The sequence below is a fragment of the Triticum aestivum genome, chromosome 7D, assembly GCF_018294505.1.
Source record: "Triticum aestivum cultivar Chinese Spring chromosome 7D, IWGSC CS RefSeq v2.1, whole genome shotgun sequence".
NCBI lineage: Eukaryota > Viridiplantae > Streptophyta > Magnoliopsida > Poales > Poaceae > Triticum > Triticum aestivum.
Genome location: NC_057814.1, coordinates 159,076,492 through 159,092,609, shown reverse-complemented (window position 1 = coordinate 159,092,609; position 16,118 = coordinate 159,076,492). Strand labels below are relative to the sequence as shown.

Genomic DNA, 16,118 nt, shown 5'->3' with positions numbered 1-16,118 from the left:
GGAGTTGGAAGAGGGGGTGCAAGGCCTTTTATAGGCGAGGGGAGAGGGCTCGGGGTCGATGGATAAGGCCTCATCCACGAGAGAGCCGAGTGGCGGTTGTGGGAGCGCGGTGAGGATGATTATCCGTGCAGTGCGGGAGGTCGGGGACGGCCTGACGGGTGGGGCCCACATGTCGGCGGTTGCAGGAGGGCGAGTGAGAGTGAGGCGAGGGGCGGTCGACCGGTGCGGGAGGCTTTCGGGCGTTGGGTGCTGGCCTTGGGTTGTTTCGGCCGGTGGGCCGGCTGGCCTGGCGGTGCTGGCTGGGCACGCTTGTCCCTGGGCCGAACTGGTTTCGGTCCAGGCGGGTGAGTGTGTGTGTGTGTGTGTGTGTGTGTGTGTGTGTTTTGACCGAAGACTAAAATGGCCCTAAATAATTCAAACGAATTAATAAAAACACCACAATAATTTCTAAAATAACTATACAATATTTAGAGCCTAATGAACATTAACTTAAGCACATAACATTTTGAAAATATTTTCCTAATGCAATTAATGCACTTTTTGCAAATAAAATAAATACCAATAAACTCCAAAACTTCAAATAATATTTAAAATAAAATTTCCCACTCTTTTATAAATTTGAGGAAGTCATCTTATCCCCTCTCATTTGTTTTTCTCGAGTGGAAAAATATTATTTGAATATTTCAAAAACTCCAAAATGCAAAGAAATATGATATGCATTGAATGATTCTATTAACATCCAAATTTAATAAAAATCAGGATGTTACAGGTCTAGTAACATGACTTCCAGAACAGGATTACCGTACCACTCTGGTGCGGAACGTACACTGGTTGACCTACGAGGTTCAGTACTAACTTGATGAGAAGTTTCATGATCATCATCATTAACTTCCTCACTAATTGGTGTAGGAATCACTGGAACTGATTTCTGTGATGAACTACTTTCCAATTCGGGAGAAGGTACAATTACCTCATCAAGTTCTACTTTCCTCCACTCACTTCTTTCGAGAGAAACTCCTTCTCTAGAAAGGATCCATTCTTAGCAACGAATATCTTGCCTTCGTATCTATGATAGAAGGTGTACCCAACAGTTTCCTTTGGGTATCCTATGAAGACACATTTCTACGATTTGGGTTCGAGCTTATCAGGTTGAAGCTTTTTCACATAAGCATCGCAGCCCCAAACTTTAAGAAATGACAGCTTAGGTTTCTTGCTAAACCACAGTTCATATGGTGTCGTCTCAACGGATTTAGATGGTGCCCTATTTAACGTGAATGCAGCCATCTCTAAAGCATAACCCCAAAACGATAGCGGTAAATCGGTAAGAGACATCATAGATCACACCATATCTAATTAAGTACGGTTACGACGTTCGAACACACCATTACGCTGTGGTGTTCCAGGTGGCGTGAGTTGCGAAACTATTCCACATTGTTCAAATGAATACCAAACTCATAACTCAAATATTCACCTCCACGATCAGATCGTAAAAAATTTATTTTATTGTTACAATGATTTTCCACTTCACTTTGAAATTCTTTGAACTTTTCAAATGTTTCAGACTTATGTTACATTAAGTAGATATACCCATATGTGCTCAAATCATCTGTGAAGGTCAGAAAATAACGATACCCGCCGCGAGCCTCAACACTCATCGGACCGCATACATCATTATGTATTATTTCCAATAAGTCAATGGCTCGCCCCATTGTTCCGGAGAACGGAGTCTTAGTCATCTTGCCCATGAGGCATGGTTCGCAAGCATCAAGTGATTCCAAAATCCCATCAGCATGGAGTTTCTTCATGCGCTTTACACCAATATGACCTAAACGGCAGTGCCAAAAATAAGTTGCCCTATCATTATTAACTTTGCACCTTTTGGCTTCAATGTTATGAATATATGTATCACTACGATCGAGATTCAATAAAAATAGACCACTCATCAAGGGTGCATGACCATAAAAGATATTACTCATATAAATAGAACAACCATTATTCTCTGATTAGATGAATAACCATCTCGCATCAAACAAGATGCAGATATAATGTTCATGCTTAACGCTGGCACCAAATAACAATTATTCAGGTCTAAAACTAATCCTGAAGGTAGAAGTAGAGGTAGTGTGCCGAGAGCGATCACATCAACCTTGGAACCATTTCCGACGCGCATGGTCACCTCGTCCTTAGCCAATCTTCGTTTAATCCGTAGCCCCTATTTCGAGTTGCAAATATGAGCAACAGAACCAGTATCAAATACACAGGCTCTACTATGAGCATTATTAAGGTACACATCAATAACATGTACATCAAATATACCTTTCACTTTGCCATCCTTCTTATCTGTTAAATACTTGGGGTAGTTCCGCTTCCAGCGACCAGTCCCTTTGTAGTAGAAGCACTCAGTTTCAGGCTTAGGTCCAGATTTGGGCTTCTTGCCTTGAGCAACAACTTGCTTGCTGTTCTTCTTGAAGTTCCCCTTCTTCTCTTTTCCCTTTTTCTTGAAACTACTGGTCTTGTTAACCATCAACACTTGATGCTCCTTCTTGATTTCTACCTTCGCGGCCTTTAGCATCGCGAAGAGCTCGGGAATTGTCTTTTCCATCCCTTGCATATAATAGCTCATCACGAAGCCTTTATAGCTTGGTGGCAGTGATGGAAGAACTCTGTCAATGACACTATCATTAGGAAGATTAACTCCCAGTTGAGTCAAGTGGTTATGGTACCCAGACATTCTGAGTATGTGCTCACTGACAGAACTATTCTCCTCCATCTTGCAGCTATAGAACTTGTTGGAGACTTCATATCTCTCATCTCGGGCATTTGCTTGAAATATTAACTTCAACTCCTAGAACATCTCATATGCTCCATGACGTTCAAAACGTCTTTGAAGTCCCGATTCTAAGACGTAAAGCATGGCACATTGAACTATCGAGTAGTCATCAGCTTTAGTCTGCCAGACGTTCATAGCGTCCGGAGTTGCTCCTGCAGCGGGTCTTGCACCTAGCGGTGCTTCCAGGACGTAATTCTTATGTGCAGCAATGAGGATAATCCTCAAGTTACGGACCCAGTCTGTGTAGTTGCTACCATCATCTTTCAACTTAGCTTTCTCTAGGAACACATTAAAATTCAAGGGAACGGTAGCACGGGCCATTGATCTACAATAACATAGATATGCAAAAACTATCAGGACTAAGTTCATGATAAATTTAAGTTCAATTAATCATATTACTTAAGAACTCCCACTTAGATTGACATCCCTCTAGTCATCTAAATGATCACGTGATCCATATCAACTAAACCATGTCCGATCATCACGTGAGATGGAGTAGTTTTCAATGGTGAACATCACTATGTTGATCATATCTACTACATGATTCACGTTCAACCTTTCGGTCTCAGTGTTCCGAGGCCATATCTGCATATGCTAGGCTCGTCAAGTTTAACCCGAGTATTCTGCACATGCAAAACTGGCTTGCACCCGTTGTATGTGAACGTAGAGCTTATCACACCCGATCATCACGTGGTGTCTCGGCACGACGAACTGTAACAACAGTGCATACTCAGGGAGAACACTTATACCTTGAAATTTAGTGAGGGATCATCTTATAATGCTACCGCCGTACTAAGCAAAATAAGATGCATAAAGGATAAACATCACATGCAATCAAAATATGTGACATGATATGGCCATCATCATCTTGTGCCTTTGATCTCCATCTCCAAAGCACCGTCATCATCTCCATCGTCACCGGCTTGACACCTTGATCTCCATCGTAGCGTCATTGCCGTCTCGCCAACTATTGCTTCCACGACTATCGCTACCGCTTAGTGATAAAGTAAAGCAATTACATGGCGATTGCATTTCATACAATAAAGCGACAACCATAAGGCTCCTGCCTGTTGCCGATAACTTTAGAAAACATGATCATCTCATACAACAATTTATATCTCATCACGTCTTGATCATATCGCATCACAACATGCCCTGCAAAAACAAGTTAGACGTCCTCTACTTTGTTATTGCAAGTTTTACGTGGCTGCTACGGGCTTCTAGCAAGAACCGTTCTTACCTACGCATCAAAACCACAATGATTTTTCGTCAAGTGTGATGTTTTAACGTTCAACAAGGACCGGCCGTAGTCAAATTCGATTCAACTAAAGTTGGAGAAACAGACACCCGCCAGCCACCTGTGTGCAAAGCACGTCGGTAGAACCGGTCTCATGAACGTGGTCATGTAATGTTGGTCCAGGCTGCTTCATCCAATAATATCGCCAAATCAAAATAAGACGTTGGTGGTAAGCAGTATGACTATTATCGCCCACAACTCATTGTGTTCTACTCATGCCACTGTTGGGGAATGTAGCATGCAATTTCAAAATTTTCCTACGATCACGCAAGATCTATCTAGGAGATGCATAGCAACGAGAGGGGAGAGTGTGTCCACGTACCCTCATAGACCAAAAGTGGAAGCATTAGGTTAACACGGTTGATGTAGTCGAACGTCTTCACGATCCAACGGTACTTAGTACCGAATGTACGACACCTCCGTGTTCAGCACAAGTTTAGCTCGATGACGTCCCTTGGACTCTTGATCCAGCAGAGGGTCAAGGGAGAGTTCCGTCAGCACGATGGCGTGGTGACAGTGATGGTGATGTGATCCGCACAGGGCTTCGCCTAAGCACTACGACGCTATGACCGGAGGAGTAAACTGTGGAGGGGGGGTACCTCACACGGCTAAGAGAACAATTGATGTGCCTTTGGGGTGCCCCCGCCCCGTATATAAAGGAGAGGGGGAGGAGGTAGCCGGCCAGGAGGAGGCGTGCCAAGGGGGGAGTCCTACTAGGACTCCACTCCTAGTAGGATTCGCACCCCCCCCCCCTTCCTTCCAACGGAGAGGGGGGAAGGGGAAAGAGGGGAGAGGGAGAAGAGAAGGGGGCGCCCCCACCCCTTGTCCAATTCGGATTGGGCAGGGGGAGGCACGCGCCACCTCTTTGCCCTGCCTCCCTCTCTCCACTATGGCCCATGAGGCCCATTAACTTTCTCGGGGGTTCCGATAACCTCTCGGTACTCCGATAAATCCCTGAACCTCTTCGGAACCATTCCGGTGTCCGTATATAACCTTCCAATATATCAATCTTTACCTCTCGACCATTTCGAGACTCCTCGTCATGTCCGTGATCTCATCCGGGACTCCGAACAAACTTCGGTCACCAAAACACATAACTCATAATACAAATCGTCATCGAACGTTAAGCGTGCGGACCCTACGGGTTCGAGAACTATGTAGACATGACCGAGACACATCTCCGGTCAATAACCAATAGCGGAACCTAGATGCTCATATTGGTTCCTACATATTCTACAAAGATCTTTATCGGTCAAACCGCATAACAACATACGTTATTCCCTTTGTCATCGATATGGTACTTGCCCGAGATTCGATCGTCGGTATCATCATACCTAGTTCAATCTCGTTACCAGCAAGTCTCTTTACTCGTTCCATAATGCATCATCCTGCAACTAACTCATTAGTCACATTGCTTGCAAGGCTTATAGTGATGTGCATTAACGAGAGGGCCCAGAGATACCTCTCCGATACTCGGAGTGACAAATCCTAATCTTGATCTATGCCAACCCAACAAACACCTTCGGAGACACCTGTAGAGCATCTTTATAATCACCCAGTTACGTTGTGACGTTTGATAGCACACAAGGTGTTCCTCCGGTATTCGGGAGTTGCATAATCTCATAGGCAGAGGAATATGTATAAGTCATGAAGAAAGCAATAGCAATAAAACTAAACGATCATAATGCTAAGCTAACGGATGGGTCTTGTCCATCACATCATTCTCTAATGATGTGATCCCGTTCATCAAATGACAACACATGTCTATGGTCAGGAAACTTAACCATCTTTGATTAACGAGCTAGTCAAGTAGAGGCATACTAGGGGCACTCTGTTTTGTCTATGTATTCACACATGTACTAAGTTTCCGGTTAATACAATTCTAGCATGAATAATAAACATTTATCATGATATAAGGAAATATAAATAACAACTTTATTATTGCCTCTAGGGCATATTTCCTTCAATACGTGCTTATGAAAAGAACTTGCAAGACATCTTTCGTCCTACCCTCCCGTGGCAGCAGGGTCCATAAGGAATCTAAGGGATATTAAGGCCTCCTGTTAATAGATAACCGGAGCAAAGCATTAACACATAGTGAATATATGAATTCCTCAAACTATGGTCATCACCGGAAAGTATCCCAATTATTGTCATCCTGGGGTTTACGGATCATAACACGTAATAGGTGAATATGACTTGCAAGATCGGATCTAGAACATCTATACCCCAATAGTGTGCGAATAACTTTGAAATTTGATCGTTGGATGAAGCCAATCCGACAGTACAGAGATGGCAAATCCGAGCACTACTGGCCGTTGGATATCATCTACATTCCACCAGATTCTGCCACATGTACAATCTAGAAGACTCCATGGTTGAACTTAAGCATAATGCACAAACCTCAAAACACAAGCACTTCTCCTTTGTTCTAGAATCTTCCATATCTTAATTACCCAAACTTTTTTTCCTAAATGAATTTTCACTATTTGTTTTTACTTTATGCTTTACAATGCACAATTCCATGAATCTTAAAATAGATTTTTTTATAAAACAAATTGATTTTGAAAGAGATGAACTATAAGAATTAAACGAACATCTAGATCATGCATATATGACTCAAAGCTTACATGCTATAGTGTGGTATTTATTCATAATTTGGTTACCAAATCTCATGCATGCAATGCACGTGTACCTTACTAGTAGATATAATGGTGAAAATATAAACGGTTAAGATCTGAAATCATGGCACTCAGGCCCTAAGTGACAAGCATTAAGCATGACAAAGTCATAACAACATCAATCTAAGAACATAGTGGATTAGGGATTAAGCCCTCACAAAACTAACTTGATTACATGATGAATCTCATCCACCTCCTCACTGACCAGCAAGCCTACGAAGGAATTACTCACTCCCAGTGGAGAGCATCATGGAATTGGCGATGAAGGAGGATTGGTGATGACGAAGACAAAAGATTCCCCTCTCCGGAGCCCCGAATGGGCTCCAGATCTGGCCTCCCGATGAAGAACAGGAGGCGGCCGCCGCTCCGTGTCATGAAACGCGATGAAACTTCCTCTCCTCTTTTTTTCTACCAAAATAGGATTTTATAGTGTCGGAGTGGCTGGCGGTTGCCACAAGGGGTTGGACGAAAGTTGTTCGTGTCTTTGACATGAAGGAGGTCACATTATGGGCATTCCGCTTCTTCAACAGCATCGGCGGCCAAAATGATTTACACTCCTCTCTTCGCCTTTACCGCCTCTAAATATTGTGGTTCATCATAGTCAATTGCTGCATAATCCTGTAATTACTGAACATATTGTACTGAGAATTTTATTTATGGATTGGTTGTTGAACCATTGTGCTGAGAATTTGAATTCCACGTTTCATATTTCAAATTTCCAATTTGAATAATAAATTACAGGGAAAAATAAAATTAAACAGGAATGAATAAAATAATGTACACACGGTTAGAAAGAAAATATCATGTGCGATGGAAAAAATAGAACAAAGGGTTCTTTGACGTGAAACGTTTGCGATGCTTGACGGACGCACACACGATTTCGCCTCATATGCGTGTGCAATTCATGGTAATACGGCAAACGTTTCAAACATGTATGTGTGTAATATAGGACAAAAATAAGAGGGTGCATATGGAGCCCGTGTGTGATAGGAATACCTATCGCACACGGTTATGAAAATGGACGCGTTGGCGATTGTAGAGGCACCGCACACATTTTACATTTTTGAACTGTGTGTGATAGCGTACCTATCGCAAACACATCGTAGATTAAATGTTTGTGATATTCACCTTTTCCACACGAATATAGCAGCGTAATCATTGTGGATGTCTCTCGGATCATAAACGTAAGTAGAGGCATAACGTGTGGGACAGGGGCGACTTCTCATGCATTTATTCTACGAAAATCGTCAGTAGCCGCTCGCCTATCCCCGACGGTTTCTGGGTCATGTGGGAAGGACCCCCTATCACACACACTGACAAGGCGACGGTTTAAAACTCCGTCACGAAAAGGGGGTAAAAACCATTTGTATAGCACGTTACGGTACCGGTGAATCATCCTCTTCGTGTGGTGGGAAAGATCAAAGCTTATGTTGAATTTATTAATATGCATTCTTTCAGCTCGACCACTTCCATTAGGCGTGAGACCTTGAAGTCGAACTAAAAATGGTCTCCGCCGCCGGAGGGGTCGATGCTCGTGAATGTGGATGCAGCGATCTTCTCCCAATCTGCAAGAGCGGGGCTTTGGTGTGGTGATACGTGATCACCGGGGAAGGATGCAGGTGGCAAGCAAAGGTTACTTTGAAAGAGTTCAAAATCCTAAAGTAGCAGAAGCCATGGCACTTCGTCAAGCCTTAATCCTTGCCAATAACACTGGTATGAGGATGATCATGGTAGCATCTGATTGTCTATCATTGATCAACAAGACCAAGGGTTTAGGTTTTGATACGTCCCTTACTGGAGCCATAGTCCATGATATTAGAAAATGTGTCACAAAATTTGTATCTTGTAGTTTTATTCATGTCAACCGTTCTTGTAATGAGGCAGCACATGTTCTGGCCAAATAGGCAGAGCATGATGTTTGGTTCTGCTGGCTTAATGAGTTCCCTGATGTATTATTTGTAATGAATCAGTTATGAATGAATAAAAGGGTGCAGCTGCCCATTATTTTACCTAAAAAGGAAGGTTTTCCCCTCGAGCTAGGGTTCGCCTCCTCTCGCCGCAAATCAAAACCGCTCGCAGCCTTCCCTCCTGCAGCTTCTTGTTAAACGCCCATGTACAAAACTGACTGAAGTTTTATGGATCCTTCAAAGTTACTAAAACTAAATGTGTCGGCACAACAGTGTATCGTCTCGACCTTTCACCTGCCAGTTTGATCCATCCCGTCTTTCACGTTTCCCAGTTGAAGCCTTTTACAGCTAACAAAGCTCTAGTTTCACAGAGCTGTCTGAACTACCAGACTTATCGGCAATTGCCATACAAATCGGAGTCTATCCTTTCGCCGCCTGCAAGGGAACGCGACGCTGCCTCAAGTCAAGGTCAAATGGCACGGTTTGGCTGCAGACCACCTACATGGGAAGATTACAGTGTCGGGTGAGTCTATAAACCCAGCCGCCCGTGTACTGTCGTTATTATTTTGAAATCAAAGGAAACGTCTGAATGTCTCCCTCGTTCTCTGAACTCTCGTTTTCTCTCTTTCCCATCCCTCTTCTCCTACCAACCTGCCATGAACCCTGTGAGATTCATCTCAGGGGGCTCACACTTAAGTTGGCATATATGACCCCTTCTCAAGAAATTGTGACATCTCCAGATGCAGATTTAGAACCTTGAGGGCACCCTCAGCACGGGCAGAACAGTGCACAAGAATGCAAGCACGAACTCGCAACTTTGTCAGATCGGCACATCAGATCGGTCTAAAGAGAATTCGAACCAAAATGTGAATAAATCTAAAGAAACATAAAGGAGGAGACAGGGGAAACGGCGCTGACAACAAACAAGTCTTGTAACATAAAACTCAGACCGTTCGGAAAGTCTGCCGAACTAATCCAAGGACAGATAACAAACAACACTTGAAGCCCGTCAACCATGTTTCCAAGGGCAACCATTGCATAACGGACACCCTCACCAAATGCAAACGAACTTGAGACCAATTTTACCCAGCATAGTGATCCTGAGCTAACATGGACGTCCTGGTACTCACTCAGAACGCAAGGTTCAGATAAAACAAGACTGCTAGAACATCATCAAGATCAACAAAAGGCCACAAACTCATAGCTGTAGACAGGTCCCAAGCGATCAGGAGATAGAAGATCGATCACCAATCCAGGATCTCAGTCTGCTCGAAACTGATCGAAACCTGTAGAAACATAACAGAACACAATAAGCATTGGAGAGTTGGCAGCGCTGGATCTTGCAATGCATCGAATGCCTTCACACTTACACCGGGATGCAACATGATCTAATTGCTGAAATGCTAGGAGGATGTGTCACTGCTCTCCCGTTTCGGTATTACCTTCCCACGACCTCGGAAGAGTCTCCATTTTAAAATAATTTATCCATTGAGATAATCAAAGTGTAGCTATTGAATTGTTTTATACCTGCCCTAGCTTAAACGTTTCGAGAGAAGTTATGTGTCTCCTTGGTCTGTGTGCATGGTTAGTTGTGGTAATGGGACAGAGGGATTAACTTGTAACCGGCTGAGAATTTCGGCTACTGCAGCCTTCTAAGGTGGATCAGACATTTTCAAGATTTCCGTTTCCGCGGCCTACAAAGCTACCAAAGGGCTCATGCTAAGCTGCTAGTGCAAGAATAGATAATCTCCCCTTTAACCAGTGCTCATATCTTGAGTGAAGAAATGCAACAGCACAGAGAGTTGTGTCAGCTAATGTAGATAATTGAGATGGTATCATCTCTTGTTAGCATGATCTACAGTCATTCCTATGACATTGATGGAGCAGCTTTTTGTCACATCCACTAGAACAAGATTTCCTACTGGAGATGGACAAGTACTTTTTCGAAATTACTCTTCCCATGGTCAAATGCAAAATCTCAAAAAGATGATGTTGGGTACCATCTGCAGCTATATTGACAACAGCTAACTACCGATGGCCTGCCAAGGACCGCCAATGTGGACTCCAGGTATGGCATGCTGTTATTTAGGCATTTGCAGCCAAAAGATGGGAAAATAGCAGTGACAGGATACAGCTATGCACCGCTGCTTGAGCTTAGGTTTACACTTGCATTCCATTAAGCCTACATTTTCTTAATTCTTATTACATGTGTGAAATGTCTACTTTGAAATATTTCAAAGTAACATAAGAGTGCAGTTTTTTACCATAGAAAGCCACAATCAAGTCGAGTGATAATAAGTAACTTACTTCGTGATGGTAATTATTGACAAAATTTTTAAACACAAATGCAAATAGTGGAAACACATGAATCATGAAAAGTAATAATAGCTAACTTACTTCCAGAAACATATGTCTGTTGGATAACTTGGATGTCAATTTGATCAGAAAGTACTCCAAAGGTACTCAGGATCTTCACAATCTGGCGAACCACCTCATCTTCCTTATGACATTTGATTTCAACGTCCTTGAGATGCTTCAATACCAACTGTACTGCTGGGTTATAGCTTTCATATGTTTCTATCATAGAATTCACTCTCGGTAGCTAACAAAATATTTTACTCAAATCAATAGATGATACATAGTACTTCCAACAAGACAAAGCTACCATACTTGGACAACATATACCTTTTCAAGTCGAAGTTGAATAATAAGTTTCTCCAGAATTGGCGTGCACTGAAGAAACTTAACTAGTGCACCAAAGTCAGCCGCTACACACCACTCATTGAGTAATAATGTCTTGAGCATACTAAATGTAGGGCACTGTTTCAAATCCTTTCTGAAAGTGAACTGCACCAAGCGCGAGCAGTAAGAACAATCAAAATTGAAATTTAAAAAAGTACTAGATACTATTTTCCAATTATATTGCAATGACTAGGAGCTCTGGTAGGTCTTATTGAGTCTAGATTGATCTTCTGGAGAAGACAGATAACACATCATATTGAATAGGTTTCAGATTTAGAATCCTAAAGAATTAATGTAACCGGCTGATTATTCTCAATCCTACACTTCAAAAAGTCTGATATTGAAAATTCCAAGAGTATAAAAACTTATTGTGCGCAAAGTGAGTAAAATTTCAATATTGACCTACAATCGTTTCTTAAAACTATGTACCGGTCCCTCTGGCGCTTTTTGTTTATCGATTTGGTACTTGCACTTTCAGTTTTATAAATTGGGTCTCTAACATTTGACGTCTGAGTCCTTTATAACAGTAAGACAGTAACACCCTATTCCCAAAATTTGCTCAGAGCCCTGCCGTCATGTTGGACTGGCAAAGTCCGCATCAACTCAAATGGGCGTGCGCCAAAATCGCTTACTTCAGAAGTACTGAATTTGGGGCCAAAAACATTGGTTTGCAAGTATAAGTCAATATAACCTGGTAACACGGTGCTAAATGTTGGCATGTCAGAATCTTACACGATCCTCCTGTGGTAAAATCTCAATCAATAGTAACATGCTTGGACTTATGGGTAAGGGCTTCTTGCTGGATATAATAACTATCCGTTCCATGTATTTTTGAAACAATCAGTGCTATAATTATACTATGTACTGCAATTACAATACAGATCAGTGCTATAATCACTGTAACCAGGAACCACACGTAACAGATCACTCAAGATGTGCACTACAATACATCACACTGATATTTTCTTTTAGTTGCTCACTTGCCGGGTCTCGCTACATGCTTATTCCGTGCAAGCACATGTCAATTGATTACACCACATCCCCATAGACTTGATCATCCAGTTCCATATCTAATGGAAAGCAAACACACCGATCTAGTTGAATGGAAAGCATGCAGGCAAGTGATGAATCTGAACGACAATACACGAATTCATTATCATGAAAAAGTTACTCCCTCCGATCCATATTAATTGTACTCCCTCCGTTTCTTTTTGCTCCGCGTATAAAATTTGGTCAAAGTCAAACTACACAAAGTTTGATCAAACTTATATCGAAAAAGATGAACATCTATAATACTAAAACTATATAGTATGAAAATACATTTCATGGTGCATCTGACAATATTGATTTCATATTGTGGATGATGATATTTGACTTTGACCAAACCTTATATGCAGACTAAAAAGAAACGGAGGGAGTACTAAACCAGCGACAATTAATATGGATCGGAGGGAGTAGTAGGTTTGGTCATGAAAATTTGATTATCCAAATACTTTACATGGTGACAATGCAAACTGTAAGGAGATTTTGAAAATGTGAGTTCATGTATAGTTGATGACAAATACACATGTATAGTATAGCACATTAAAAGCAATACTAGCCACTAGGAGACTTTGGGATTTAAAGCAGAAAGCAAGCATACCACATTAGGATCAATAGTCGTCAACCCTAAACTGGTGGCGCCTGACAAGCCTTGTAGAAGCACAGAGTCATTGCTGCCATGATAGTTAGCAAAGGAGGCACCATAGTCATCGTGACCATAATAATAACCATCATACGGAAAACATTCATCACAATCCCCGTAAGCTTCATGTGTACAGGTACCAAAACCACCGCGACCAAGCCTGATAAATGCTGTTACCAACAACGGCATTCTCTCAAGCAGAGGAGCAGTCCCAGAAACATCAGCTAGTTGTAAGTATACGAGACATGGGGCAGAAATACGCATGCGGGAACCAGTATCCACGTTGAATTGACACTGAGTGATACTTAGACATCTCACTGACTGGGATGAGATCTTGGGGCCATAAATTCTTGAAGAGCACAGATTCAGATCCTCCAATGTGGGGCAGCTTGAGAAGTCTAGAGAATGTTTCCACATAGTCACACCTGTAAGCTCCACCCTCCTGAGAAACTGTGACATGAGAGTGGAATTGCCATGCATCAGCCAGACCTGCACATTGCGGATGCAGACTTTGAGCACCTTAGTTTGGCAGAGTGACACGGCATAGTGGATCCGCATATTAGCGAACCGGAATATCTCACTGTATTCCTCACTGTCACAGGGTTTGCTGTAGCTGATCTCACATTCATCTAAGGGCAAGCGGTCGCGGAAGAGCAGAAGGTAGTTCACGAAGTTATTCATCTCCTTGGCATTCCAGTACATCATACCACCCTGGATGATGCGTAGGGCAGGTGTGGACTTCCAGAGGTGGCGCCAGCGCCGAGCGAGCACGCACGTCCGCACTGTCTCGTCCGAGGGCAGAAAGGACAGCACGACCTGCAGGACAGCGTCAGGCAGGGAGCTGATGAGATCCTCGCCGCTCGCATCGGTCGCCTCCTCGCTGGTCCTGCGCCTCTTCGGTATTCCGTCGAACAGGTGGCGGGCCTCAGTTCCACCGGGCAAGAAAATACCAGCGCTCAGGCTTCACTCAGCAGTCGGCTCTCCCGGGACCGTTCGACTCGAACGCCATGGGAGCAACGGCGGAGGCGCCGGCGGCCGCCGAAGAGGAGGACAATGAGGTGGGGCCTAGGCGATGGTCACCGTGGACAGGGGTAGAGGTGGCGGAACGTGCAGCGGACGGCGGCGCCGACAGGGAATGCGCGTGCAGGTGGAAACTGGGAGAGGCGGTGGCCGTGGCGACTGGATCGGGGTAGGCCGGCAGAGAAGACGACGGGGGAGGAAGTGCTGCGGCGCGGCGAGGGGAAGGAGGGCACAGAGAGTTCCCCACTAGCGGACTCGCTCCCAGACGGTCACTACTCACAGTCACGACCTACCACGGGGTGAGGTACGAGTTTTTTTTTTTTTTTTGAGGGGTGAGGACTGAGGAACGAGCTGTTTGGCTTGTCAAGGCATCTCCAATTGAAATAAAAGTAGTTCTAATTACATCTAAAAAAACAGTTCTAATTACAATTCAAATACCTAGTATAATAAAGTTTTAAAATTAAACAATTCAAATTTAAATTCAATTTATTTAGACACATAATTGTCTTACATGAAGCGTCCATAAAATCTCCACCGGGTCATTCTGAAGCAATGTATGAATTCCTATATTGTGATCAAACTCCACCGACTTAGAGCATCTACAATCGGGTGCCTCAAACCGCCTCAAACGTGTGGACGAACAGCCCGACCACCGACCGGTCACAAAAATTCGACCCAGACAGCCGCCTTAAATGAACCTCAAATGTTCGGGGTGACCGGCACCCCTCATATCCAGCCCAAATATGAGGCGGATATGGGGGCGCCCAGGTGATCGCCATGTCAGACCCGGCCCAGCAGACCCCACATATATTCCTTCTCATCTACTCGCTGTACCAAACCTTAGCCACTTCACTCCACTCCATTCCACTCCCCTCCGCCACCCAAGCTCCCGTCCGACGATCTCAGGCATGGTGTGCAGCGGACCTGACTCTGATCAGTCCGGATCCGTCGACTGGGGTGTCATCCCGTGTGGGTTGGAGGAGGCAGTGACTGTCCGCATTGCACTCCGCCGCTCCCGGGACGACAGCGCCCAGCCGACGGAAGGACGTATCTAGCGACGCTCCTTCGGGGCTGGATCATCGCGGTCCCGAGAGCCTGCAAATCTCCCCTTCCCCATCACGGCTCCGGCGGAGTATGAGTCCCATCGGGACCAGTGTGCCCGCTGTGGGAAGGAGATGATAAGGGCGGCGGAGGCCTGCCTCGCTACTGACATGGTGGCGACGGAGGCGGCGGCAGGTGGCCGCAGAGGAGGAAGACATCCGCGCCCGCATTGTAAAGAAGCGGTTGCGAAGGAACACACGCACCCTCACCCGAGAGCAGAATCAGATGGTCCGTGCAATGGCCGGACTGCCCACCCAACGAGGAGAAGGAGGACAACGATGGGTCGGACAACTCCGGTGTGGAGCAGATCCGGTGCTTCCGCGGCAAAGACGCCGAGAAGGGCAAGGGCAGCGTGGATGATCTTCTCCACCATAGCCAAACATGCCAAATTTTGGTAGTCCGATGATAAGTTAGTGATGCAGTAGCCGAACGATGTATGCAATGCATCGACCTATTTGCATGAGTTTGTATGGATTTGAGGTATGGTAATTTAAGTGTCCAGTTGTAAGAAGGAAAAACTAAGACTTGACCCGTCAATGTCTGCGGACACGTCCGCGGACGTTCAAGGGGTCAACAAGTCCGGCTGCAGATACTCTTAACCAATCAGGAAGAAATAGGATGTGAATGCACCATAAAAAAATCATCACATCACAATATGTTTTAGCTACAGCCGGTGCTACGCACACTACTTGTTGTCAACGGAGAATCTTGAAGGGAACTCGCAAACAAAAGAGGAGCCAAAAGGCTTGGCCGAGCTTGCTCCTTCTAGTCTTCAAGAACACTTGACACATTCTCAAAAAAAAAAACACTTGACACCACCCACCCCGTCCGCGCGCACATTGGACGCGGCCATCAC

The 16,118-nt window shown here is 44.2% G+C and overlaps 1 protein-coding gene across 1 annotated transcript; it reads right to left on the bottom strand.

Moving 5' to 3' along the window:
• Positions 1 to 9,629: 9,629 nt before the first annotated feature.
• LOC123170998 (F-box/FBD/LRR-repeat protein At5g22660) lies at positions 9,630 to 14,150 on the bottom strand. Its single transcript, XM_044588681.1, has 5 exons — positions 14,146 to 14,150; positions 13,100 to 14,102; positions 11,401 to 11,562; positions 11,113 to 11,317; positions 9,630 to 10,001 (listed from the first exon to the last, which is right to left on the bottom strand). Exons 1-5 carry the CDS (start codon positions 14,148 to 14,150, stop codon positions 9,976 to 9,978), a joined length of 1,401 nt encoding a protein of 466 aa, XP_044444616.1. The 3' UTR covers positions 9,630 to 9,975.
• Positions 14,151 to 16,118: the final 1,968 nt, after the last annotated feature.

Coding starts and splice junctions, on each gene's coding strand:
- LOC123170998 (XM_044588681.1), bottom strand. Junction 11,563..13,099: donor CGACTATTGATCCTAATGTG/GTATGCTTGCTT, acceptor CGCTTGGTGCAG/TTCACTTTCAGAAAGGATTT. Junction 10,002..11,112: donor ACAGACATATGTTTCTGGAA/GTAAGTTAGCTA, acceptor ATGTTTCTACAG/GTTTCGATCAGTTTCGAGCA.